Source organism: Lottia gigantea (assembly GCF_000327385.1).
Source record: "Lottia gigantea unplaced genomic scaffold LOTGIsca_90, whole genome shotgun sequence".
Lineage (NCBI taxonomy): Eukaryota > Metazoa > Mollusca > Gastropoda > Lottiidae > Lottia > Lottia gigantea.
The window spans coordinates 378,327-405,763 of record NW_008710951.1 but is presented as its reverse complement, the minus strand read 5'-3'; the positions used below and the strand labels follow the sequence as shown (position 1 = coordinate 405,763).

The 27,437-nt window shown below is 32.7% G+C and overlaps 4 protein-coding genes across 4 annotated transcripts; 2 read left to right on the top strand and 2 right to left on the bottom strand.

Moving 5' to 3' along the window:
- Positions 1-848: 848 nt before the first annotated feature.
- Positions 849-6,280, bottom strand: LOTGIDRAFT_134376 (hypothetical protein; the record flags this gene model as incomplete). Its single annotated transcript, XM_009068488.1, has 11 exons — positions 849-993; positions 1,425-1,603; positions 1,999-2,068; positions 2,321-2,416; positions 2,637-2,721; positions 3,401-3,471; positions 3,818-3,918; positions 4,419-4,483; positions 4,780-4,893; positions 5,398-5,476; positions 6,116-6,280. The coding sequence occupies 11 exons, from the start codon at positions 6,278-6,280 to the stop codon at positions 849-851; spliced, it is 1,170 nt and encodes a 389-aa protein (XP_009066736.1).
- Positions 6,281-8,511: 2,231 nt separating this feature from the next.
- On the bottom strand, positions 8,512-12,707 carry LOTGIDRAFT_197858 (hypothetical protein). Its single transcript, XM_009068487.1, has 8 exons — positions 12,271-12,707; positions 11,841-11,995; positions 11,302-11,486; positions 10,622-10,806; positions 10,213-10,333; positions 9,837-9,945; positions 9,548-9,651; positions 8,512-9,113 (listed from the first exon to the last, which is right to left on the bottom strand). Exons 1-8 carry the CDS (start codon positions 12,603-12,605, stop codon positions 8,946-8,948), a joined length of 1,362 nt encoding a protein of 453 aa, XP_009066735.1. The 5' UTR covers positions 12,606-12,707; the 3' UTR covers positions 8,512-8,945.
- A 1,961-nt stretch (positions 12,708-14,668) lies between these two features.
- Positions 14,669-18,391, top strand: LOTGIDRAFT_169864 (hypothetical protein; the record flags this gene model as incomplete). The annotated part of the gene is made up of 9 exons (XM_009068486.1): positions 14,669-14,704; positions 14,876-15,032; positions 15,327-15,436; positions 15,808-15,912; positions 16,495-16,587; positions 16,849-16,918; positions 17,267-17,331; positions 17,719-17,792; positions 18,274-18,391. 9 exons carry the CDS (start codon positions 14,669-14,671, stop codon positions 18,389-18,391), a joined length of 828 nt encoding a protein of 275 aa, XP_009066734.1.
- Positions 18,392-19,689: 1,298 nt separating this feature from the next.
- Positions 19,690-24,368, top strand: LOTGIDRAFT_223188 (hypothetical protein; the record flags this gene model as incomplete). Its single annotated transcript, XM_009068485.1, has 8 exons — positions 19,690-19,852; positions 20,552-20,658; positions 20,983-21,119; positions 21,449-21,559; positions 21,985-22,074; positions 23,158-23,210; positions 23,638-23,800; positions 24,264-24,368. Exons 1-8 carry the CDS (start codon positions 19,737-19,739, stop codon positions 24,366-24,368), a joined length of 882 nt encoding a protein of 293 aa, XP_009066733.1. The 5' UTR covers positions 19,690-19,736.
- Positions 24,369-27,437: the final 3,069 nt, after the last annotated feature.

The following is a 27,437-nucleotide window of genomic DNA, read 5'->3' as shown; positions in this document are numbered from 1 at the left end:
CATGCACGAAATGCCCCAAACAATATGTAGGAGAAACTAAGAATAATTTACGAACTCGCTTTAATGCTCATAGGTCAGACATCAAATTAAAGAAAGACAAGCCTGTTTCTAATCATTTCAACCTCGACGACCATTCAATAGACGATCTCACCCTAATCCCAATTGAGCGTATAGAAATTGACTTGCCCGAAGATGAAACTACCAAATTCCGTCAATCTAGGGAGGCCCATTGGATTGAGACATTGAATACAGCAAGACCTATAGGACTAAATATTCATCATAATGTAGGCATAGCACCCTTTGTTGTCCCGTTTAATACAACCAGCAATCGAGCAAGCAAGATAGTTCATGCCCACTATAAGAGCCTTCAAGAGAAATTCCCCCATGTCTATAAGCAGAAAATGATAGTTGCATATTCAAAAAATAAGAACTTAAATGATAATATTGTTCATAGTAAACTAAAAACAATCAGTACATAACAGATACTATACTTCTCGCCCATCGGGCGAGTTATTTTTTCTAATTTCAGATCAGAATAAGAACAGAAGAAAACCCAATATCAAGACCCTTAATCCTAATTTCTAAATAAAGTGTCTGCTCCACCCTAGGCCTGTACATTTGGGAGAATCAAACCCTCCCTTCCCCGAAATCTAATTGATCAATTTCTCTTAGAATTAACTATCATAATATTGAACATTTTCCTATACACTGATTAGATAATTCGACAGCTAGCAGAAGTTTGACTGAAGAGAGGTCTTACTTAATTTTCAGTTAAGATCACTAATAGTTTTAGTTAATTGTAGATAATTTATGGTAATGTTTAAATAATTTCTAAGAATATGACATTTTTATTTTTTACAGTTTTCAACTCCTTCCTTTAAACCACGTAATACCAATCGGATATTGTCCGGAGTGGCATTGTATCCCATAATTCCTACTCGCCATATTTTTCCAGCCATCATTCCAAGACCACCCGAAATCTCCACACGGTAACTGTAAATATATTAATGTTTCAGATGTATTGACTATTATTCTTAAAACATTTTTTTGGGGAACCATTTCAAACATAAATTATTTTCAATATTCATAGTAAAGGGCGATCACTCTATTGTTGAAGAGCACCAAATGTCAAAAAGTAACACTACTCTTGATTTTGGGTATATGCATTGAGTCAAAGTTTATGCAAGATAGTCTTGCAAAGTAAAGTGACATACGCCAACCAGCAGCTTTTATTGCATGTACAAATCATTGTGTGTAGCCTGTAGAGTGAGCACGAGCCAAATGTGAATGGATGATTGGACGGATAACAATATGCTTCCATACTACATGTGGGCATATAAAATCAAAAGAATTGTTGCTTGAAGACTGATGACATGGCTACCAACAAGGTACTTCTACATAGGTTAAAGAAAAATGAAACTTACTTTTTCATAGCATAATCAGAGACATCTTTCCAGTTGACTCCATCAGGTACCTTTATAGCTGTTACACAAGGATTGCGTAATTCTTTCTGAGGTACTAACAGTTCTAAACCCATCTTTTCTACTCCTTCCCATAATTGTTCAGCACATACTTTGTTATTCTTCCAACTCTCTTCTAAACCCTGATAATATCAATTATATCTTGTAAAATCAAATTCTGTTTTTCCAGTTTAAAGATATTTAGTCATCTTTACAGTAATAGCAGATATGGTTTCAGAATTAAAGCCTATCGTCCAGTTATCCTGTAACTTAGTAAAAACTTACTGCATCTATTTGTCTTCACTTACAAGGTAGCAAGAAAGGAACAGGGAGGTGTGAATAGAATAGAACCTATGCCATGTAATATCGGTCTTGTCTCTTTGCCACAAGAAAAAAATCAGCGACAAGTAACAAATCCTAGTGGAAATGCCATGGTATTGTTGTGGAAGATTTTACTCCAGATTCGCAGTAAAATTAGCGACAAAACTGTTCCACAGCATCAGGTTCAAACACAGTTAAAATTGAAAATCAAACTTACCAATTCAGCTAATCTAGCTAAACCTTCTCTCAAGGCATAAACACTAGTAATAGGAGCAGTATGATGGTATCTATAATAAATATTATAATATGATGAAAGTTCAACATTAGTTAGTATTATACCTTGTAAGCCTAATGATTTTGTATAGATATTGATATGATGACAGTTGTAAATCCTTTAGTTTATCAATAATTAATGGTACATAGGTATACAACCTATTACAATAACTAATAATCACCAGTTTAAAAAATAGGATGACTTTTATTTACAATATGAACAATACTCTTTATAAAAAAAAACAATAAATAAAAAATATTCTAACCGTCTAGGTTTGTCATCACAGCCCCAATAATTAGCCAGTTCATTAGCATCAAAATAATACGAACGACATCGACTTTTACGATTCAATACAGCTTCTCTGTAAAATAGAATTAACAATTGGGAATAATAATGAATTTAAAACCTGTGGAGCTAGACAGCTGCAAGATATATTGTGTATTAGATACTTGTCACTATTTGCCATATTTTTTTAGTAATATAGTTCTTGAAAATATAGAGAAACTGATGCAGAATTTACAATTCCACTCAGTGAAATCCACTGCTTATACCACAATACAATAAGCAAAAAGCTGTCTTACCTGGCTCTATTAGAGAAAGATATTGGACTGGCTCCTGGAGGTGAACTTAAAACTTTCTGTGAACCAGAATACAAGACATCAATACCTAAAACAGTCAATCAAGTTATTTCATACAAATCTTCAACTATATCAGACTTTTTTTTTTTTACTTTTATTTTTAGTATAGCCAATTTAGAGTAGGGCCTAACGACTGAACATTCCTCAAAATATTCTTTTGACCAAATCTACTTTAACCAATCAGATTCTTTCAATCTCTCACTAAACTCCAACACTGGAGAAGGCGTAAATGTAATTGTTTAAAGCAGGTTAGGTCAAAAGGTTATTTCGACGAATGTTCAAAAGTCTGGATGTTGGACCCTACTCTGAAGTGGCTATATTAAAAATAAAAACTAATAAAATAAACAAAACAAAAGTTGGGTCTAATTTTAATTACACTACAACTATATTTATATGTATACATATATCAAACTAAATTAAATAGTTATGTTTTATTGTACAAGTATTTTCCTTCATAGGTGCCACATTTTTAAGATATGTTCTTAGAACACTTAGAAAACTATTATAATATATTACACAGTATCATATATTCGCTTATCAAATTAAAAATTGAGCACCCTGAATAATTACAATTGATACTCTCCCACAAGCTAATCCATAAAGCTGACTGATTATAGATTACCCCATGAAAATTCAAACTAAACTAAACCTAAGTGTTCATTAAGGTTGAGAGCATTCTGCCATGCTTGCAATAAAGCCATACATACCAAATTTATCCATATACATAGGAACACCTCCTAGAGCAGCCACAGAATCAACTAATAATAAACAGTTATTTCTGAAAATCAAAAAAGATTGATAAGTCATTGTATAATATTCTTGCTGTCCAATTCTCGCTCATGTTCAATGAGTTCTTCCAGTCAATAACAAATAAAACACAAACAGTTAATAGTGACACATCAAGTTAAATCAAGTAAATCCTGGAGAATTATAACTAATATTCTGTAAGCAACTTACAAAAACCTTGGCCAATACTTGTATAGAATAGTATTTTCTATAATACCAAACACTACTAAGATATTGTAAATGAAATCATACTCATCATTGCAGCAGCTATAACAAGAAGTCAAAAGTGCTAGTGCTTTCCATAGAGGATTTGATGTTTACTACCAAAACAGACTTACTTGTGACAAAGTTCTCCAATACCCTCTAAAGGTTGAGCTGTAGCACCTGATGATTCCCCATGGGTAATAAATAATATTTTAGGTTTGTGCTTCTGTAAACCCTAAAACATAAAGATACTGATGTTTGTGGTAAATCATTTAATCAATTACAGCTCTTTAAGGAGCAAGATAGGTCTTAAAGCAACACTCAAAAATATCTCAATCTAGGAATTTCTTTTCCTATTTCTATAGATGTCTCTTTTATGATGGCAGTGTCTCATGAAAAGGCGACTTGTTGTAGTTGTAATTTGTTGACCATGCAGTCATAAATAGGGTATGCACAGAAAACTAATTGCATCTATGAAGTCTAGTAAATAAGAGAAGCACTTGTTTTGAAACTCAATTCTACATGGGCCATCACCTGGGGTAGGACTGTTGCTCATCGGACTATTGCTCACCAGATAGTTGCTCACTAGAGGGAGACTGTCTTCCTTTGGCTCCACCACTGATGCTCACTGAAGAAATGAGAAATATGGTGAGCAACTGTCCTATTTATCATTTCTTTGGTGAGCAACTGTCAGGTGATCCAATGAACAACTTTCCTATACCCCCATCACCTTACCTCTTCAATTTCTTTCAAATTAAAAACTTCTCCCATTGGTCTGATTAATTTCTGAGCAACTGACCCTGTAAATCACAAAAAAGTAACTTGGTAATCATGCTCAAAATACACTCAAATTGTTAAAATAGAAGACCAAGGAGTCAAGGACCAAAAGCTAGCTATATCATATTGGCTCATAGGTATGGGTATACTAATCAACTCTGAACAACTTGCTTCACTTTGTTATTGAGTTTGTCAACACCCTTTAGAGTTTTTGGTGACAAGTAATTTTTAGTTATATTATTAGATACTGAAAAGACTAAATCATTTTTGTAAACTTGCTATGGAGACTTCCCCCAACTGGCATTTCACAAAAACTTACCATTTCTTTCCACCATATCAGCAAAACGTTCACCCCAGATTCCATTTTGACAGACTAGAGCTACTTCATCTTGTTCAAGTAAGTTACTACAAGCAGCTTCCATAGCAGCATGTCCTGAAATATGTCAGGTAATAATAAAATATGATTAACTCTCAAACCTGCAGTTTTTTTTGCTCAATTCTATTTAAGCATACCCATACTCAGATCATCTGCAGAAGAAAACATAGAACAATGCACTGTATAATATTGCTTATTACATATATCCCTGGTTCCCAACATTGGGGGTGTGGAACTAGGATGTTAGGGGTGTGGTCCACTGGTGTAGGAGAAGAATTCATTTTGAATTGAGAGAGCACCTCACATCATCACATGCTTCAAATGTGGATGAAACAAATTTTTGGGGGTGTGAAAGGCCCTGGTGATTGCTGAAAGGGTCAGGAACCACTGATATATATTGACAGCATGACGTTCTGGCATCAATGACAGATTTCTATCATATGGCCAAGGAGATTGAAACCAAATTTCTTAAAGTCTTACAGATTAAAAAGAGAGGAAACTAAAGAATTTTCCAAAAGATTTTACTCATGTATCACAAAAGTCTAATGCAAATATCCTTACCTGTTCCAGAAATAACAAAAGTCCAAGTATTGTCTGTTTGGAAAGCATATTTTAATCCTTCTTTCACTTCATCCATAATCTATGATAGAGATTATTACATTTCTTAGGACAACTATGGTAGACCTACTAAGTGCCTTTAAAAATTCACTTATAACTGCTGAATCCCACAACAAACTTGTTATTTAGTCTCTCCTGCTGTATAGGGTCATTTTATTTTATTAAATGTTCAATACATTTTGTTTATGTGTTCAGTTTTTTCCAATATTTGATCAAGATGTTCTACATGGTCAGCATTTCCTTCATTACAAGATGTATAATATAGTTAAAATCTAAAAATATCTGAGTGTAAAATTGGGAAAAAAAGATATCATGTCCCTTTAAATCATTAATATACAAAGTCATACATTGTAGGCATGTGTATTTTATATCATTAACATAGATTACATAGAATATCTTCACTGAGTATGATATCTCACAATAATCATGGATAGTAGCATCATATACATTGTTACATTTTGTTGCAATTAGGTAAGGTAATAATGTTTAAATCATATAATATCTACAGCAGGTTGATAAAAAAAGGTTATCTGCAGATAATATCAAGAGTTACATAAAATTCCAAAGATATATTTTAAAGTAAAAACTCTGTGTACTGTGGTTTCTCAATTTTTTTCTGTCCATATGGAAAGAATCGTCTGCTATAAATTATAATTCTTACCTTGATGAATTCCGGATGAAGATGTCCTAACATCGGCAAAGCACAGGCTGCAAGCACTCTTGGTGGGCAGTTTGATGGCCCAGGCCCCATTAAAACTTTATGGGGAAAATCCAGGGGCCGCAGTAAAGACGGAGGGGGTGGGGATAGATCTGAAGACGTCGACATAGTGTATACAGTTGATGCACGTGCTTTATGACGTAGTAATTTAGCCACCTGACGAGGTAAATGTGATCGAAACGACACAGAAATCCCGGACAGCGACATGGTGACCTCGATATTCTGTAATATTATCTATAAACCTGAGATTTTACTCAAACACTGATAAGGCACTTTTCAACAGGGCATGGTTTATCTTGTGAACTCTAACCCAGGATGCATTTCATTTTGATAATTTTGGTGTTTTACAGTTGAAGGGAGAAAACTCTTGATTAGCATTTGTAGCTAAGACTACAAATAATAATAATGAATCATAAATCAACTGCAATGGTTATGGGACAGGTTACATACATTCAATGTTGATGTTAGTGAGGGGAGTGGGTACTTTTAATGTACAAGCCATCTTAAAGAAATGGGTCTTAATATGGTTTGTTTGATCACATGTTCAATTCAGATGCAGTGAAGGTGGATATGCTTAATTTCCATTAGCTTTCCTATGTATGTAGGCTACACTAATCATGAGCTAAAAATACAATTAAGCCTCCAATTTTTGGGGGGTTGTTCTGTTGTGCTAGTTTCAGTGCATCTCACAGGGCTGTGGATAATTGTTTTTTTTTATATCCTTTATTAAATGCTGATGTCTTATGCTTTACTTTTTATATTTTTGTGATATTCTTATAATGTTAACAATAATATACAGTATTACAAAAATACAACAAACTTCAATAATTTGATTTAAATATAAATATTCTGTTGTTACAATAATATTTACCAAAATTTTGGGATGTGTCAAACAATTAACACAAGTTCATGATAGAGGACTATTGACAATAATGATGCAAAAAAATGTCTCAAACCAACATGAACAGTCTACACTCTAGGTTTGGAAATGTCCCTGATTGACTGACTATCTAATGTAAAAATAAAGTGTGTTCAAGCAAAGATATATGAGTACATCCTGGTCCAAATCAAAGCATAAACTGGAGCAGTCTATTTTGAGGGGCTGAATGGATGATTATTGAACTGTTAGACCTATATTGTGTTAATTACAACCCTAAAGGGACTTGTGCAATTTTGTTTACCAATCGTACCTTAATCTTTGAAACGGTAATTTTTTAAACCTAGCAATTCAATAATAGTGTTCATAGCTCACCGTCGAACTTTGAGTGTTTAAGTGTCAAGAATCATCCGCGATTGAAAGTCAAAAAGACTATTTGTCTTTTCTTGAGATACTGTCATATATAGAAAAGATATCTATAGAATAGGAAAAGAAATTCCTAGTTTGAGATATTTATGGATATGCATTTTTGGTACATTTCTAGCACTTTTGAAGTTTATTTACATATATTCAAAACTTAAATCAACCCCCAAAATGGCACAACTGTCCCTTTAAAATACCTAAAAAAATTGGACTGTTTGTGTCTAACTTTTGAATTGTACCCAGATGTGTATAAATCTCTTTGCTTGACTACATGTTTGTGGTTTATGCGTAAATGTACCAGCATATGAATATATAACAGTAATCAACAATTATACACAGTTCTACACCATAACCAATAAATAAAACACTGCACTATCAATCATCTAACTTGTAAAACTAGAAGTTCAATATTTCAAATATAAATCAAAATATTGGAAATGCCCATAATCCTTGATTTGGTTGGTGTAATAAGAGAGTCAATGAGAAAAACAATGATGTATATCTACAAATGTTGTTGATTTGGTTTAAGCTTTATGTATGAAGATGACAGACAGGGAAATAAAAGTATAGGTCAGTCATGAATTGTGTTACAATCAGTATATTATTAACTCGAGACTGACAAAAAAAAAATGGTCTAGGTCATATATTCTAAGAAGTTATTTTTCTTCAGAGTTTGTTCCGTTTCCTAAATCACCAGACAAAGTCTGTAATAATAAGGTTCTCAGAATTTAACATGACTTTGAATAGATGAAATTACAGTTTAAACATGATAGTTTGGTCCCACCAATTCATGCTATAAGACAAGGTTTATCAATACAGTTCTTAATGCTAATAGCTACCTGTGTACCCATATTTCATTAATATCAAATTCAACTGTTCTAACTTTGAGCTATGTCCTATATGACAAGAGCTCACTTTTATATTTGGTCAACATGTTGATAACGGACATAAAATCTGACAGGTTTCGACATAGAAATCAAGGTTTCTAGTAAGATCCAAGATCAAAATTAAATAACTTGAATCCTTCAAATATTTCTGTATGTCTGTTTAATAAATTTGTTAATTTGTGGAGAACATCTTCTACGAGATTTTTTTTCCTTGGCATTACTTTGGTGAACTCAAATAAGTCAATTTAAGCACCGGCCTAGGAGAGAGCTCAAAAGGCTAAGCAGCATGATTCATAGATGATAAGTACAAAAGAGGTATTCACAAATTTTGATGCAGGCTGTCCACCAAAGGAATAGTCTTAGCGAGTTTTTTCATGACATTCTTTCATTTTTGGTCTATGTTTCACATCCATTCAATAACATGAATAAATTTCAAAACAGCTTCCACCAAATCACACATGAAAACCAATAATTATCTTTTCCCAAAGTTAGTCAAAAAATCCAAACTTCCATCTTGTTCAGTTGTTAATTCCAAAACTTTCTAAAAAACTCAGACATCAACCATGAGTCTGTTGTTCTTCTTATATCATTTGCTTCCTTTATATTGCCAGTCTTTAAGATCTAAAGCATCAAGTTGCTGAAGTCGTCTGCTGCGCCAGCGTAACCATAACAACCCTATAGCAACACATATAGCAGTCTCAATGTAGTAACCATCTAATGTCGTTATACAGGAACCACCTTTTTCAGTACATACCTAAAAAAAAATAAAAATATATTATAATTAAAGTCATCTCAATAAATAGTTCAAAAGTCTCGCCAAGCTTTGATTTAATGATATCTGAATAAGCCAAAAACCACAAAAAAATAAATTCTAGATATTTACATAGCCAGAGGATGGGGAGCCAAAATTTTCTACCTTTCAATCATACATAATATAAAAGCTTCATAAAAAATCAGATAAAATATCTATGTGTTTTACATATTCAAGAGAAATAATCAAAATCAAAAATATTTATCAAAATATCAAATTCAGACTAAGATTAGATTAAAATTTTATTCAGTTTACAAGATAGGCTAGAAAACCTATGGACAAGGGGTCAACGCCAGTATGTATCCAGTGGGGGATATCTAAATAATAAAATATAGGGTGTGAACTATCATACAAAGCTAACTAGAGAAAAAACTTACAGCAGAACCATCTTTGGTATAACAGTCACCAACTCCCCCATCACATGATTTCCATGTTATATAATCAACAAACCATAACATAAATGTTGAGGGCCAATTTCCACCTGAAAAAAAAATGAAAATTGAAATGTTAGGTATTCATCACTTTTAGCTTAAACAATCTTATTATATGAGAACTTAAATGTTTTTTTGGGTTCAATCTAGTGAAAAACCTTAAAAAACATGTCTAAAAGTGATCAAACTTCATATCGCTAGGAGAATTGACTTTTTCACACTGATAGACACTTACCTAAATTCGCCACTGTATTGAGTAAAGTCATGTAACTTCCTCCAATAGTAGGGTCACTCACTTTAGCATTAAAAGCCATTTGACTTACAAACATACTGTACACGAAAACCTGAAATGAATAAATTAATAGCTTAATGGTTCCAAAACATTTTACGTGTATTAGCATCAATTTGCAGTTAATTTGTCTAAACAGGTGTTTTATGACATCATTATGGCAAAGGCCCTTAGATATTTAGATATTATATTACTTTCTTGAGCTATTCTAAAGACTATCAAACAATATCTTTTATTGAATGCTCCAGAAGTTCATTAGCTCCTGACTGTGAAATATGATAACAATAAGGTCCATGGTTGGGGGTCTTTAAGGATAACTCACCTGATGCAAGGCATAGCATAACAATAATAGAGCATAGAAATAGATAGGGAATTCCCCTGGTTTTATCTGAACATGAAATGCTAAATAAACTATTCCAGCATACAACACTCCTAAACCCATCCTGTAATATACAATTATCAAATATTAAATCTTTCTGTACAGTGTTTTAATGAAAGGTAATGCTTTTGTGAGCAAGTAACCTGAAAGGGGTAAGAGAAAGAAAAAGGTTGAAAACCTGTGAAAAAAGAGCAACTAGGTGTTTGTGATTAATTGCCACAGAAAATGCCCACAAAGTATATGATATCTATACTACAAAACTCAGCAGGTAGCTTGAATAGGAAGCTGTCAGCTGGTAAAATGTCTAGCTGGATATCTGAAATCTTTGAATAGTTTCTGCTTATATACTTACCTAAATGGCATAGCTTTAAGAAAGATTGACATAGGTCGAGGACCTGATGTATATTTACTAATAAATATAGGTAGTACTATCTGTATTGGTATCATAGGTATAGCAAACACTGCTAATCTTTCTTTAGGCATCCCTGATTCTATTAATTTTAGACTAGTTAATGAATCTGTTGCTGAAAATGCTACCTACAAAAAAGTGACAAAATAGAGAAATTAAAAAAAGTATTTTGACCATAAGGAAGAGCAATCTAGTAATAAGCGTTATTTATTTTATGTAGAAATATTAAAACAGAACTTGAATCATATTGTTTCTGGGAGTTTCATGCATGCTTCAAACAACTGACCTATTTCAGTCTGCATCCCTACTACATGTAGATATATCACTGGAATAATAAGACAATTCAAAATAGTTCAGTTGAAGAATCAAGAACATGCTACCATTATGTAAACTTTCCTAAAATCAAAATAGTTTAGCAAATGCAATCACATATAGGTATCTGGCCTGGATTTTCGAAGAGTTAGGATGTCCTAGGTTCTTTTTCACACTGTTTCTAGGATATCTTGGTGTTAAGATTATTTAAAGACATTCAAAGGTAAGTGTACATAAGGGCTGCCAACACAGCTTATGGATATTTGTTCACTACAACATTATTAACGTGATATCTGTAGTAAATCCTTTACCTTAGAAGTAAGCAGTATAATACAATATGACACTACTGCAGGCAACCTAATAACACTGATTAGTATTTTATATGTTTCAAAAATGCCCATCTCAGGATCAACATCTGGATCCGCTCGTTCTCGTTTGAATATCATAACTAATGTTGTTGTAACAAAAAATACAACACTCCAAAAATATAAAAATCCTAAAAATAAAAATTATTAGTACAATATCAATCATAACATCTAAGTCAAGCAGTCTATCTATAAATACATCAGCATTAATTTTACATGTAGCAATACAAAACACTTAATATCTTTTAAAGTATATTAAATAAATTGATGTATTCTAAAGCTGAAATCCATAGTCTCTTCTTGTGACCTAAGCCAGTGCTTCTATAGGAGAGAACACTATAACACTTCATACAAAGCTAAAGTTGGTTTTCATGGTATCGTTGCAAAATTGGCGATTTGAACTACATTAACTAAAATATTTTGTAATGTTTCTACATATACTGCATCAAAATGGAATCAAATTTAATAAAAAAATTTCTACAAACCTGCTAATGTTACAAAACCTTCCTTCTGTGGAACTGAACGTAAATATTTATTACAGAAATCAGCTGACTCCAGTCCCAGAAAAAAGACATTTCCTATAAAATATCCAGCAGTTTGTCCTACAGAATTACATGTACTGGCCCAGCCTACATTACGTCTGAAATGACAAAACATTGAAACTGAGTTATCACAAGAGGACCGAATATAGCAATAGGTATTCTCTAAATTGCAAAGAAGGTTACCTTTATTCGTAGCAAATATACATAGTGCATTTCCAGGTTAAAATGTTAGAAAAGTAACAAGCAAATTCTTAACACAAGACACTGGCATAAATTTAATCAGTTAATATTATTTATTTAGAAATTTACTCTATAAAATTATCTCCCTTTAGTGTGTCAAGGGAGGTAATTTTAGAATGAATTCAACACTAACCTTGATAACATTGTTAAAGCCCATCCATCAACAGCAATATCCTGTGTAGCAGCTAATGAGTTCAACATAAAAAATATGAAAGTTAATAATAAAATATTCACTTTTCCACTGTCGTCTCCATCACCGAGGACATCTTTAACATAATAGGACAACACAAACATAAAAACACCAATCAGATACTGAGTTGGCACTAACCACGTTTTACGACGTCCAAACCATGGAATATATATAGAATCAACAAGAGGTGCCCACAACAGTTTTACACTAAAGGGCCAATATACAAAACTAAATAAGGCTTGGTCTTTATAACTAACGTGTCTACTGGATAGTAACATGGGTAAACTTCCAGCTAGTCCTAGTGGTATTCCTTGTAATATATACAAAATCAACAACAATCCTATACTAGAGTAATCTCCCTCTAACCCGCGGTTATCTTTATTGCTCCCATCACTCTCTTCGTCTTTATCAATAACATTTGAAAATAGTGGTACATGTGGCGAATAGTCACTGCTTTCAAAATCAGCTCTCTCCACAAACTTTCTACCTCGTTTCCGACCCTTCACATTATTTCCTGAATCCATACTTGATTCTTGTGTTAGTAGAGGTAAGTTGAAAATTTCTTTCAAAACATAAACCATCAAATTATGCTGATGTCATGCTGGTTAGGTTATACTGAAAGAGACAAATTAATACAATAAAATAACAATATGGTGTACCATACTTAATTAATCTGCATAATGTAAATTAACAAGTCAAAATATGAATCAGTAGGCTATCAATAAACATACTTTTCAGGAATATAGTCTCACATGTAACTGTTCACAAGAGTCCATATGCACTACAAATTAGGTATGGTATAGACTTTAATCTTAGGCCTATGTGCTGCGTCTTGATTATTAGGATTGGAATTTAAAATCATATGTTCCTATTAAAATAAATAGAACTATATGAATACCAATACATCTCCGAGGCAGATTTGTATTCGTATTTTAAAACAAAGATTGCAAATATAAAAGATGTAAAATTAAAAACCTTTTTAGCTGATTCAATGTGCCATGTGGACCTAATTTAATTCAACTCAGTCACAGTGTCCAACTTTAATCAACTACCCTGATATAACAGCAATCTTTAGTACCGTACTTCATATATCAATTCAAATATCCATTACTTGAAAATTTCTACCAGTCATTTAGAAATCAATTAAGAAGATTGAAACATATGCTTAGGATATAGCTACTGGTGAGACGTGTCGTCTCAACAAGGCTTAATAAAACCGGAAGTTAACTCTTTCCGCAATGAAGGACAGTTTTCGTCGTCCATTGATAAACATCCGGATTTGAAACTTAACGAGGTTGACAATTTTTTAATATTTTCTAAATGAAAAATATAGACATTACTATTTACTGACAACCATTATAGATGTCATCTGAACGAACCACTCCCCTACGACAATTTATTCCCTTTGTGGAATAGTCTGAAACATGTGCCCCAAACTGAACGTGAAAGCAAGAGACAACTCGGACCAAAACAAAGTCGGACCACTTTTCAAAACACACTCGCCGTGACTCGGCACTCGCGACATCTTTTTAGAACACACTCGGACCACTTTATTGAGACTTGGGCCAATGACTGTACAATGACTTTAAATTTGTGTTTGGGTATCAACGTAACATTGGTTTTGTTAGTATTTATGACCCTTGAACTCATGGTTGGGCTTACAGTCTGAAAAGGCTGAAGAGAGATAAGTTTCGTTTAAAAGTACTTTGATGGAATCACAGAAGTGACATCTTCAATGGTTTAGGGAGATAATAAGAATATTGAGAACATGGTTGAACTGCAAAAATATCCATCTTTCCGAATATACTTGGCTTTGAGGATCTGATTTAAATACATAGGATTTAAACTCTGCACCTTCAAAGATGGGGAAAATTCTAACAAGACAAGGCCTAGAGGACAACTTTTACAAAAGCTATCAGAGGCTGGATAAGAGGCAAATGTTTCAGAATGTTTTGAAAATTCTCAGACTTCGGCCCATTGCCACCATCAAAACATCCATCATCTGTCGATTCTACCTGTTCCTAAGAATGTTAATATTGGATTAAAAGTCTAATCCTCAAAAATATGCAGGATATTAATTCTGAAAAGTACAGCTGATAGCTGAAGTTGAGCTATATCAGCTGGTAAAACTATTCATATGAATATTGTTCACAAATGCTTTTTCTTACAAAATTGTATTTTCTATTAAACCATAGGTTACATCATTGTTCCAAACCATTTATTCAGAAGCTTTGCCAATATGTAACCAGGTTTTGTGCAATAAAAAAGAATGATCTGAGATCGGTAGGTCATAAAACTGGAATAGACCTTGATAATTGAAGACACACCACTAAACTTAGAAATGACAGAGAATACAGATTTCAGAGTGGCTCTGATAGTAAGTATAATAATATATCAATGGTAGAAAGAAATATTCTCAACTCTAATTTGCATCTTAGTCAAATACTTGTTGAGGGACCTAACCTGGGCTCTAATGACTATTTAGACAATTGGTACTTGTGGCATTTTTTGCATGTAATTTTTATATATTTTTTTTTCTATTTTCTAGGCTGGTGGAATGGCAGGTACTTCAGTTGATGTGATTTTATTTCCATTAGATACAGTTAAAACACGGTTACAGAGTCAACATGGTTTTATCAAATCTGGAGGATTCCGTGGTATTTACTCTGGATTATTCTCTGCAGCATTGGGTTCAGCACCTACAGGTATCAAACTTTTCAGGTTTTCAATGCTAAGATACAATATGTGTCATAGTATATATTAGGATACAGTGTAATGAAATAAAATTTCACTTTATCTTCAATGATGTCAGGTTGATGTTGAACCACTACTTTCTTCTGTATTTGAAAGATGTAAAGTTTTATGCCTTAACATGTCTGGTTTGCCTGGTATCACAAAGGTTTGATACTTCTTGTGCTATGTTGTATTGCAAAATATTGATTCACAAATGGAATATATGCTTACTGACATGACAGTTCAGAATGTATGTTGTGTTTCAGCTGCCTTGTTTTTCTGTACATATGAATCAACTAAACATATAATGAAGAGTTTTGTTAAACCTGAGTATGAAACCATATCTCATATGACTGGTGCATCAATAGGGGAATTGGTGAGGACTAAATTTTGTTATTTCTTATTAAAGTATACCAACTGGGCAAATACATTCTGGTTTAAATATCCAAAATAGACCAAAACATTAGCCTGATGTGGAAAATCTCCATGAAACAGGGCCTAGTGTATGTGTCTCTACACCAGCTGACAACTATCAAAAAAGCTATCAGAGGCTGGAATAGATGCAATAGATGAAATTATTTCAATAGCTATGCAGGATCTTTCAAGTATGAAATGAATCACAGAGCTAGGTGTATGTAGAAAGAAAATGTGTTTTGAGCCCAATGCCCTGCACCAACCAAGATACCATATATGTCTTAAAAACTTGTATTCTAATTTAAGTAACTTAAGTTCTATTTTGTCCTACAGGCAGCATGTCTTCTGCGAGTTCCAGTAGAAGTTGTAAAACAGAGAGCACAAACAACTCATGCCACTTCTTCTATACAGGCTTTAAGAAATACGCTAGCTTCCGAGGTTTGTTGTGCTTTAATTTATCACATGAGGAAAGACGGCTAAATTGAAGATATCAGTCTTCATATGCGTAATATACAATATAAAATTGGACGTTGTGACATTTTGATCATCAAAGTGATATGTGATTCAGCGGTGGCACCAGCCTTCCAAGACTGGGGGTACAAATAGGGGGCAGACCGACTCAATGAATTGCTGAGGCTGAATTCAAATTTCTGCTACTCTGTGGTGGTGTCATAAAGTGTCTTAGAGGGTTCTCTCAAGAAATGTTTTAGAAAAAATGAATTGATTTTGTGCATTCTGACACATATTTTGGAGAAAAAAGGTAAACATTTAGATTTGTTGAAAATAAAGTGAGGGTACAATTGGGGTGCAAACCACTTTTCTAGGGGACATATGCCCCCCTGTACCCCCACTGCCATTGATTGTTTATTACCTTCCTATGATAAAACTTGTAATTAATGTTATACTTTATTGTCATATGGTGATATACATATATATCTACAAACCTATAGCTGTACATTAGGTTCTGTGACAAGTTAATTTGTACTAAATGATTTACTACTGATATATTATATATTACAGGGTGTTATTGGTCTATATAGAGGGTTTCTAGTCACTGTTGTTAGGGAAATACCCTTTTCATTCATACAATTTCCACTCTGGGAATTTTATAAGGTGAGTTATATTTCTTCAAAAAGATTTGTTTGTAAATGTAATAGGCTCTGAGAGCTCACATTGAGCAAACCCTTGGAATTCTGAATGCTGCCTTAAAGTCAATTTTAGTTGTTAATTTTAGTTGTTAAAGTTTTACTTGAAACGTTTGGATCTAAGCATTCATTTACATGCAATCATGTACTTTTGATTTAAAAAAAAAAAGTTAAATTGCTGTGTGGGTGTATCTTACCATGTCTGGTAAGCTTTCTTGTCTTTTATTAGAAATCTTGGAAAAAGAAACAGAATCGTCCAGTCAATGCCTGGCAGTCTGCGGTATGTGGGGCCCTGGCAGGTTAGTTAATACTTTCAAAAAATATTTATTCCTGCAATACATTATCTTTCATTCTAAGACTGGGAAATTAGCAAGAAAAATGTTTCTTGCCTATTGGGTAAGCAATTGCAGACCAGTAGGATTGAAATCTTATGTTTTGTTTTTCAACACATGCCATCCATGATCTGATGAAATTTTTCTTTAAATTGTGTTCTGTGAAATTTAGACACTTAAAAAGTAGAATTAAAATAGTAATAACTCACTGTGTTATCTTAGAAATGACTTACATTTGTTTACTCTCAAAATCTCTGGTGATGACATCAGAAACATGTTTTCTCGAATTTGTTGAATTTTCTGTATTTTTTTTAGGAGGAATATCAGCAGGCCTCACAACTCCATTAGATGTAGCTAAAACTAGAATCATGCTGGCACAGGTAACTGATATTTCACAAACAAAAGGATTGTCTTGAGTCAATGGCCACTCCCACTATCTTGCATTGATGATTTGCTCTACCACAGAATGGGAGGGATTAATAAACTGAGGTAGCGTATGCTATCAGCTGTGCATGTTAAAGAACCCTCCACAGTTGGAAATAAAAAAAAAGTAGGCTGATGTTGCTGTACTGGCAAAATTTTCCTCATTGCACACTGCATGGCATTACCCTTCAATAGCCCAATTAGGTTTGCTAAACTTGCCTCAATTCTTACCCCAAACTATACCAAGATAATTTTTGGATAAACTGAACCAAATCATTTATGTAATAGATTTAGCAACCAAAATCTTTCTAGAACAGAATTTTGATATGTTCCTTCCATTACAGAAAGGCAGTAAGATAGCAGGTGGAAATGTTTTTACAGCTTTAAAACATGTCTGTCATGAGAAAGGCTTCCAAGGGTAAGTGTCTAATAGATAAACTACGTACACATTAACCTCTATTTGGACCCTAAGAAATTAATGTCCATTTGACAAATCCAACTGATGTTATGGGGTCTGTAAAAGTGATCATGACCTGCCTTGCAAGACACCTGCCATAGTATTTGTTGTAGTGACGCTCAAATTCCAAGATTTTGGACATGTTTGAAGAGTGACCCAGGGGACAGTTCTTCAAAGATCAAATCAAAATTTTGGGAGATATAATTAGTCTAAGCTTATTGGGGCAAGCCAATGGATGTATCTCTTTTGCCCCTTTACCTACCTATTAAGATCATCTACACTATTCTAACTAAACATCAATATTTTGTATTAAAACCAGTAAAAACCATACTTAAGAAATATAATTAATGCTTAATATTGTGATATCAACTTGAACCAATATCACCCAGCCCTTTATTGAAATATATATGATATGATATTTAATTATGTTTATATTTTCTAGGTTATATGCTGGTGTTATACCTAGAATAATGTGGATATCAGTAGGTGGAGCTATATTTCTAGGTGTTTATGAGAAAGCCTGTATTGAATTGTCAAAAGTTATTGGAAGTAACAGTTGATATAGACCAACCATAGTAAATTAGTAGTTTTTTAAAAAAAAATCTAAACACTACCTCATTTTATAACAAATGACTCTTTGTGAAAAATTATGGGATGATTTGAGAATTTTGAAAAATAGCCTAATTTTATTTGATTCAGAAGATAGTTGAAATAGTGCCTTCATTACAAGGATCTCATCACATACTTGTTAGTGTTTAATTGTTGATAAAAGAATGATAGAATAAATAATCAAATTGTTTTATTAATGAATAGATATGTAATTGATTTTTAATGAATAGAGTATTTAATTGATGTGTATTCAATGATTTGAAATTTATTGTTTATGGTGGTTCCATTTTTATGGGTCAGTTAAACTGTAGTGTGGCCATTTTGTGAGTGGTATTAATTCATTAATATTTTGCAAAAATTAAAGTCCTCAAGAATGTTCATCTGAACAAGTTTTTGTCATTTGACAAATTACTAAAAAAAATGGTTTTTTTTCCTGCAATCTTTGATCATCTTCACAATGCCAAGCTATTATATCTCTGTCTAATGAAGCAATGTTTTTGTATTGCTGAAGTTTATTAAAAAATACAGCGATTTGATTGGACTGTACACTGGTGAATGCAGCCAATTAGAGCAATCAACAGACAAACAATACAATGAAAGTGCCGTAGGATTAAGGTACCGGTAGTAGACAGAATTTGTAAATGACTTATGATTAAGGTTTCAGACAGAGTTTGTTATAGCTTGACATGCCTTTAATATTTCACTTCAAGATCAAATGCTTAGAAATATTTTGCCAACTGAATAAAAAACTAACATTGTAGAGAACTGGTGTGACACTCATTGTCTATCATTCAAACCACTTATCCATCTGAACAATGTTGAAGTAGGATATTTAAAGATAACCTATTGTTAAACCCACTAATAGTTGATTATGTATAATTTTATAACCTTTTAAATGATTTAAATAGATATATAATCTAATTCTTTTATTATCTGTAATTTGTGGGCCAATAAAGATACTTTATATTTTATTAAATCAATAGTCCCTTAACTATCACTCAATTACTAGTCAATTTAGGTGGGTAGGTGCCTTGGATTTTTCAACCCATTTTGATGCATAAACTGAATTGGCAAAAGCATCAGGATAAACTTAAGATGAAGCCCTGTATTTCCATATCGTTTTCTTTTGCTTTGAATAGGAAGTAACTATGCCAAATTTATGGTGTCCCTTTAAAATGCCACGCCCATTTTCAGCAGCTGATTGCGAGTAACCTCCCTTGAACAAGTTTGTTTACAAAATCACCACTCGTGAGAACCTATAACTTGGGACCAATATCTCTCTACAAAGCTTGTAAAATGTCTAAAGACGGGTTCAAAAACGTTGAGGCATGTGAATCCAAGATAGTCAACACGACAAACCAGAATTTGTTCGGTAGATATTGGGGAGAAGATGCGGAAATAGCTCAGCCAAGGTGAGTTGATCATCATTCCATTCATCATTCAGGCAATGAATGGCATGATCTTCTAGTTCAATATGTGTTAAAAAGTGTCGAGGAAGAAAAATAAAAGAATAGTTCTCTTCTAAAAATTGGCAAAACCTGAGGATGTTGGTTTTTATTGTGATGATATATAAGTTAAAAACCCATGGCATAAGGCAAATGTGATGAAGGCAGTCAAGCAGGAAGCACATATTAATAAGCTACACTACAATTATCCTGGTCTAATTATTAGCCATTTAGATTCACTGAATTGAATGAATCTATTCTACCCAAATTATAAGCCTATAGTCAAATATATTAGGCCGATGTTTCAGATATCAATCAGATGTCACACGAATGTCCTTTGACGATTTAGTATATTTGGGCCTTGGTTGGAGATTTTTGCATGGTGCTAGATAGTTTCAAGGGATGTTATAGATACGAATGTCACTGGAGTGCAAAATTTGCAATAAAAACTTCAATGAAGTGTGAAATCTTCAAATGACACTTATTGTTATTAACCGACCATACACTAATGCAATATATACCCGAGCAGACGGTATACTGGCCGTTGCTAAGTGATGTCATACAACGTTAACGTCATTAGCTTTCACTTTTATTACTTGGAGTTCAGGGTATATGACGTTATTTTATTTACACTCAGGGTTCAAAGTAGACTTATTTATGTTTCAGTGGTCTAGTATTTATTAGTCATGGTGCTGGGGAACATTGTTTATGGTATAATCAACTTGCTACTCAACTCACAGACAAAAATTTATTTGCATTTGCACATGATCACAGTAAGTTTTATCAAAACTGTTTACTGACACTTCATGATACTCCACTTTTATCAGCTGCATTTTATCATCATGCAAAATTGGGCAATTCAACTGCCTGCAGTTTTTTTATTGTGCACCTGACCACTGACTGTCTCTTCTGACTGAAGCATTTTGATTCTGTTCTTGTACTAACATACTGATAATTCAAAGGTTTAAGAACAGATCTTTCATGTACATATGCTAAGCAGTTTGAATTGTTTGGAATAATGCACTTTTCAGTCATTGAATTTTCCAAAAATGTACTTGACTTATTCAACAAAAGTCATTGAGTGTTGTGTTTTTCAGTTGGTCATGGACAAAGTGATGGAGATAGAGTACATATAGATGATTTTGATATTTATGTCAATGACGTGTTTCACCATATTGAGATTGTACAGAAAAAATTCCCTGATGTCCCTACATTTATTATTGGTCACTCAATGGTCAGTATCTGTACTAGTCATGTTTTACAAATGAGAAGAGCTTGTAGGCAGCCTTATTGCATGAAAATTATGATAGGAGATCCTATTCCTAATTTGTCTTAAAGAAATGGCAATTGATATGGTCTTGTTGGTAGCTATCTTGCTTGACAAATTAGAATTTATCTAATTTAACTGAGGAAGTAGATTTTTTGAGAAACCGTCCCATTCTATAAGATTGCTTGAGTTTTAAAAGACTTTGACCGGTGTTGTCATAGAAACTAAGAGTGCTTTTTTATCTGTGAAAATAATACTGAAGAGAATATGATATTCATGGCTTTATCTTGTTCCAGGGAGGTGCTATAGCCATTATGGCAGGGTTAAAGAGACCAAAGTTTTTTAAAGGTGTTGTATTAATAGCTCCAGCTATAACTCCCAGTCCTGATGCTGTACAGCCCTGGAAGGTAAGATTTTATGATATTTTTTAATCATGGTGCTTTTTACATAGATGGCTTTAAAATGGACGTTATCTCCCTTTAATTATAAGCCACTGGGACATCTAGAAACTCCATTGTTTTCATTTAATTGTATTTTCTTGAGAATTTATTTACAACTCAACAGCTATAGTTTTGAGAATCACTTAATGAAATGGAGTTTTATGTCCTACTGGACCAAAGAAATAGGAAATTTTATGTCCAAACTAAATCTTACTGGTTTTATGACTCAAAACTTTGCTTTCTCACCATTTCTTAGTAGCATGAAAATAGTAGTATTGTTTTAAGAGAGGATCATTCAAACAGTTTTCAACTTTGGCACTTGAGTACAGATTACATTAAAGAGAAAGATCTTGCTTTCCAAAGATTATTTTTTGAACCAAATTATATTTCAGATTACTATGGGTAGATTTTTATCACGATTGTGTCCCCAGGCTCCTATTTTAAAACTTGACCCTAATAATGTATCTAGAGACGAGGCAGTGGTAATCATTTACACAATATTGTTTGTTGGCTTCACTCTTATTTTATATTGACTAATTCTAACTTCTTTCTGATCTTGAGCATGAAATGTTGCTGGACATTTTTTCTTAATTATTTTCAGAAAACATCCATTTTAGTACTAATTCCATATGAAAACTATAGATAGAAGCACATAAATTTAAAAATTATCAATTTGTCTGTGTATCAGTCAATTTATGTTGATTTCAAAAAAGAAAAAAAGAAAATCTAATTTTTTATAAAAAAGATCTTATTTTTCATTAAAAAAATTGATTAGATTATTTGTCATATCTGTTAGGCATTTTGTTTAAGATCCACTTGTTGTAATTGGTCACTGTTGTCTTAGCTGATTGCTTATTTTCTTGAATAATTTTGCAATTTTTTGGCCGTGAATATTTTTGAAGTTTCTATCCAACAGCACCAATCTAATTTTTCTTGAATTCATCTGCTAGATTGTGTTGTTTCCAAGAATATTTCTGTTTTTTTTTTAGGTGAAAAATTCATTTTTTGATTGAAATTTTATGAAATATCCTTTGCCTGTTGAATTATTGTTACCTCTAACTAATTTCTGTTGACTTTGCAGTTATATATTTGTAAAATTCTTGCATGGATAACACCAACACTAACATTAGCTTGGGTTGATACAAGTTTAATATCTCGCTCTAAACTTTTGGTGATTATGCCTTTTTCTGTATTTTTTCCAACTAATTTTTTCTTGCTCTATTTTTTTCTTGCTTGTATATTTTTGCTTATTTTGAATTGTGAATGTTATACTGAGTTCTATGTGTTTTTTATGATTTATAAACTGGTAATTTACTAAATTAACGGATGTAATAGAGACACTTCAATATTTGCAAAAAGGAATGAATGGAGTTTTACGTCCAATTTATGATTTCCAACTGCTGAGAGATCTTTAACGTGACCATCTAATATTTTCAAGACATTTTTAACATATGAACCCATCATGGTTATGCTAATAAAAAAGAGTTTTTCTTATAAATTGTTTATAATCTGCCTAACAGTTTTGCGTCATGATTCATGATTGATATTTATAATTCATTTTCTAGGTAAATAGATATAAAGAAGATCCTTTAGTTCATCATGGTGGGCTAAAAGCAAAGTAAGTTTTGTAATAATTTGGGTGACAATAAGAGATAATATACATACAATTTTCTTCTTGGAGTCCTAGTGATATTTTGGATCAATTGTGTGTATTATTTTGCCATTCCTGAAATTTCCTATTGGCCAATTGTTATGTCAACCTGTTTATAGAACAGAAAGATCCTGAGTACAGGAGAACCATCGTTAATGGTAGAAAGAAGCTATTCTGGCTTTGATTCCCTCCCTTCAAATTTCTTATTATTCAACAGAGGAAAAACTTGCCTGTTAGCCCCCTCTGTAACATTCAGTGGCAGAGCCAGGTTTACTGGTGGGGAGGGGCGAGATATTGAAATTGCCCGAATCTCTAACCTCTTCCCCCCCCCCACCCCCCCCTTTGGCTCAGCCACTGTTGACATTATGTGGCCCTTTCTTGACTTTCATTTCAGATGGGGATTATGTATGATAAATACACTGAAGTATATAGAAGATAATCTCTCAACAATAACATTCCCATACCTTAATCTACATGGTGATCAAGATAAATTGGTGGATATTCAGGGATCAGAAGATATGCATGAACATTCTACCAGCTCAGATAAAACTTTTAAAGTAAGTCTATTAAATATACCAAAAAAACATTATTCGCTATAGTTGTATCAGGTGTTCAAAGACTTATTTTATTCAAATTCAATATAGTCTATGAAGTTGGACGCAGGAGCTTGAAAATATTCAAATAATTGCCATCATAAGTTTGGCTGAGTTAAAAGACAAATAAGTGTAGCTACTGCATTGAATGTTTTTAGCGCTGCAAGACATACAAAAATTCACAGAACAAACAAAATTGAAATTCGAACTTGTACATCCAAAATCTGAAACTTAAATTACTTAACAACAAAATGTAGAAATTGGTTTTTTTTATACAAAAATGATGTAGACTTGTCCTGAAATTTCATACATGTGATTATGTTCCACGCGGTTAAATCATTTTGAAGCAACAATTTTTATTGCAATTCTTTTAAGAGTAAGCTTTGTTTGGGTTGTTGAGAATATGTGTTTATTTAATATTTTCTAGAAATATGAGGGATATTATCATCAGCTTCATAATGAACCTGGGGAAGATGGTGCTGGAGTTCGACAAGAAATTGTAACATGGATCACAGACAGATTACCACATTAAACTATGACAGCTGATCTTTTAATCTTTTCTATTTTAATCTGTTTATTGTTTTACTTTAATCCAAATTTTATTTTTTTTCTGTGTTCAAAAGGTATACAAAAATTTACATATCATATCTTCATATTTGTCAAACAGGTCTCTGTCTTATTCCAAAGATTTTTTAATCAACAATTTTTTATTTGCATTGATGTTTTAATTTATACCTGTTTCCTTTTTAATAATGATAATAATAATAATGATCACTTTTTTTTTCTGTGTTACATTTTTTAAGCAAATTTAGAATGGAATTTTCTGTACATTCATGAAATAGCTCCATCTAAATACCAGTTTAAGATCTACCACCTGAATATTCTCTTTATACCTTGTCTTATCAAGTCTGTTGATTACCCTGTAATAGCTGTATAAAGAAATTTGAAATTGATTGCATTGTCTCCGAGAAACAAAATGACAGGGAAAAACTTAATCAAATCCAGTATTTTTATCATTTTTCATCATTTGAAATGCTATCTGTAACAAATATTATAAAATATTGCACTATTGGAACTATAAAATCAATGAACAATTTTTAAATAACAGGAAGTCCTATTTGAATTGTATGATCAAATTTAATGAATGATAAGGATAATTTGATCTGTATGTCTACACGTTTCAGATATAAATTTCTCATCAGGACAAGTAGTTCAGGGTTAAAAATGATAGGGTCACAAAAGGGTTAACTTCATTTTTGCTACAATTTAAGTAGTTTACTTCTCTCCAGTTTATTTCTCAGGATCAGTGTATATTTGTCTTTTAGTAAGATGCTTCACTCCATTTTTTCCATGTTCAATTTTTGTCATTATTTTTATAGCATGTAAACAAATTTCTTGCTTGATTTTGTATGATATATTGTTATAAACCAAACTTTCAACTTGAAATGAATTGCATTATATTTTTATTGCTCAAATTTTATATTATCACAGTATTTTTACCTGTATAAACATTGTATATTGTTAAAACTTTTGTATATCTTGGCTTTTACAAAATTTTGTGTATATTTTGACTCTTAAAACTTGTATATTGGATTACTAATGATTGATATTTAATAAAATATTTTTCTATTTTTCAACAGTTTATGTATACAAAATTTGTGGACTCTTACCAAAGTCTTACTGTTATTTTAGTCCATGACCATAGCTCAAAAAATATTTGGCGGAAGACAGCAAGTTTTGGGCTACTTTGGATGTTCACAGTGAAATTGTAGGCCTTAGTTAGGTATGATACTGATAATTGACTATCTGAGTCCATCTACCAACAAGGTGCCTTGTTTAAAGTAAGAAACACCACCTATATGTTAAAAGTTAGTTTTGGCTGTAACTATTATCATTGGTTGGGATGCTTATACCTTGCTCAAAATGTTTCTACCTATTTGTATATAAATGTCCTGTATGAAACAGCTGTAATGATTGAACTTTATATTATTGTGTGGGTTTCACCAATTTTGTCTATTGACCACAATTGAACTTATGGCATTTTTCTGACATTTAAACATGAATTAGTTACATTCATAATGATAAATAATTATAAGAAATACCAGCAATAACATATTTCACACAGTTGTACAGCTTGTATTGTAATCAAACTTATATTATAGCCAGGGCAGTAACTATATGTAGGCAAGTGCATTTAGATCACTGCCAAAATTTTGTAGCCCATGCTTCATACCATATAAACCTTAGTTATGGCCCGGATAAGCCTTTTTTTTAATATAATATATAAGAGCAATTCTTTATATTTTTTATGTTTTGAAAATTTATTAAATTTGACCATAATATAAGGCCTACCTAACGCCGATGTAGATAGTCCTCGTCTTAGGCAGTTTCACAGTAAAAAGGTTATAAAAGACTATAGCTAGGCCTAATTACGCAAAAGTATGTCGACCATGTGTCCCAAATAGATCGACGTGTTGTAACCATTCTGAGAGAAATATGATGGACGCAGGGAAAAATAATTCTCTATCAACAGCCGCGAGTGCTAGTTTTTTCGACCGCAATTCCACTTTCGCGCCAAAAATTCCAGCGTTAACGTCACGTGACTGTCAAAGTTTTCATTCCAACTTGATTTGTCAAATTGATAAACAACAGATGCGTCGTTTGCGAAATACATGTTATTGATTGAAATCCACAGTATGTAAGAAAACACAGCGCTTTACAATATCGCGGATATTGTTATGCTAATAGACTTGTGAATGGTTGAACTAGAATTTATGAAAACGACAAGCAGACGACGAGAAGCCACTTTATTTCATCACGAACGTGTGTTGTTGAGTGTCGATGGCATGGCCGTTTGACTTGTCATTTGATTTGTTTACTGTTTGTTCTGTCAACGTCTTGTGTTATTATTATTCGGGATTATTGAATATTATTGGATTAGCGGGTGCTGTTAATTATGAATTTTTGTAAATGATTTGTTTTTGATGATGAGATATTCTAGAAAATATCAGGTGAGATAAAAGTAAAAAACACTGACCAGAGTGACCATGTTGAACAACTTGCTTGCATGGCACCTTTCAATTCATGACTATGTATTTAAAGGGACTCACTTGTGTACAATATTTTGTATATGGTTCGAATTATCATTAAAGTTTGAAATCCTTTTTCCAAATCTCGCGCTGTCCTTATTTACTTGGCTTTGTTTTGGATTTGGAATCCAAACCAAAGGCAAATGAGTGAAAAGGATCAGCATTTGCAATGCAAGCAAATGACATTTCTTACACTCAGTCAGTGACTGAATGATAAACCAGTAGAGTACCAGCTCAGTACCAGTAGAGCCTGAAGTAACTGACGGATAGAGGAACATAAGTCAGTTTCATTTTTCCTGATTAGGCTAATAGTTGCTGTTTCAACTGACATTATAATTTAATTTCACCCAGGCCTTAACATCATGAGTTGTCAGTAAGAATGTAACTCTGTGGTGATTTAACAACAAACCCTCTCAAGTCTTCTGAACTATAATAACATTATCCTAACTTAGAAGTTACCAATGACTTCATATTATAATACTAGCTTGAATAATATCTGCATCAGTGCATGA

What these genes read in the sequence shown, in the direction of transcription:
- LOTGIDRAFT_197858 (XM_009068487.1), bottom strand. Translation starts at nt 12,605, where the DNA reads ATGTTACTATCCAGTAGACACGTTAGTTATAAAGACCAAGCCTTATTT. An exon ending in CTTAAAGCTATGCCATTTAG is followed by an intron (nt 10,334 to 10,621) that starts GTAAGTATATAA and finishes TGTATATTACAG; the next exon opens with GATGGGTTTAGGAGTGTTGT. An exon ending in TATGCTATGCCTTGCATCAG is followed by an intron (nt 9,946 to 10,212) that starts GTGAGTTATCCT and finishes TATTCATTTCAG; the next exon opens with GTTTTCGTGTACAGTATGTT.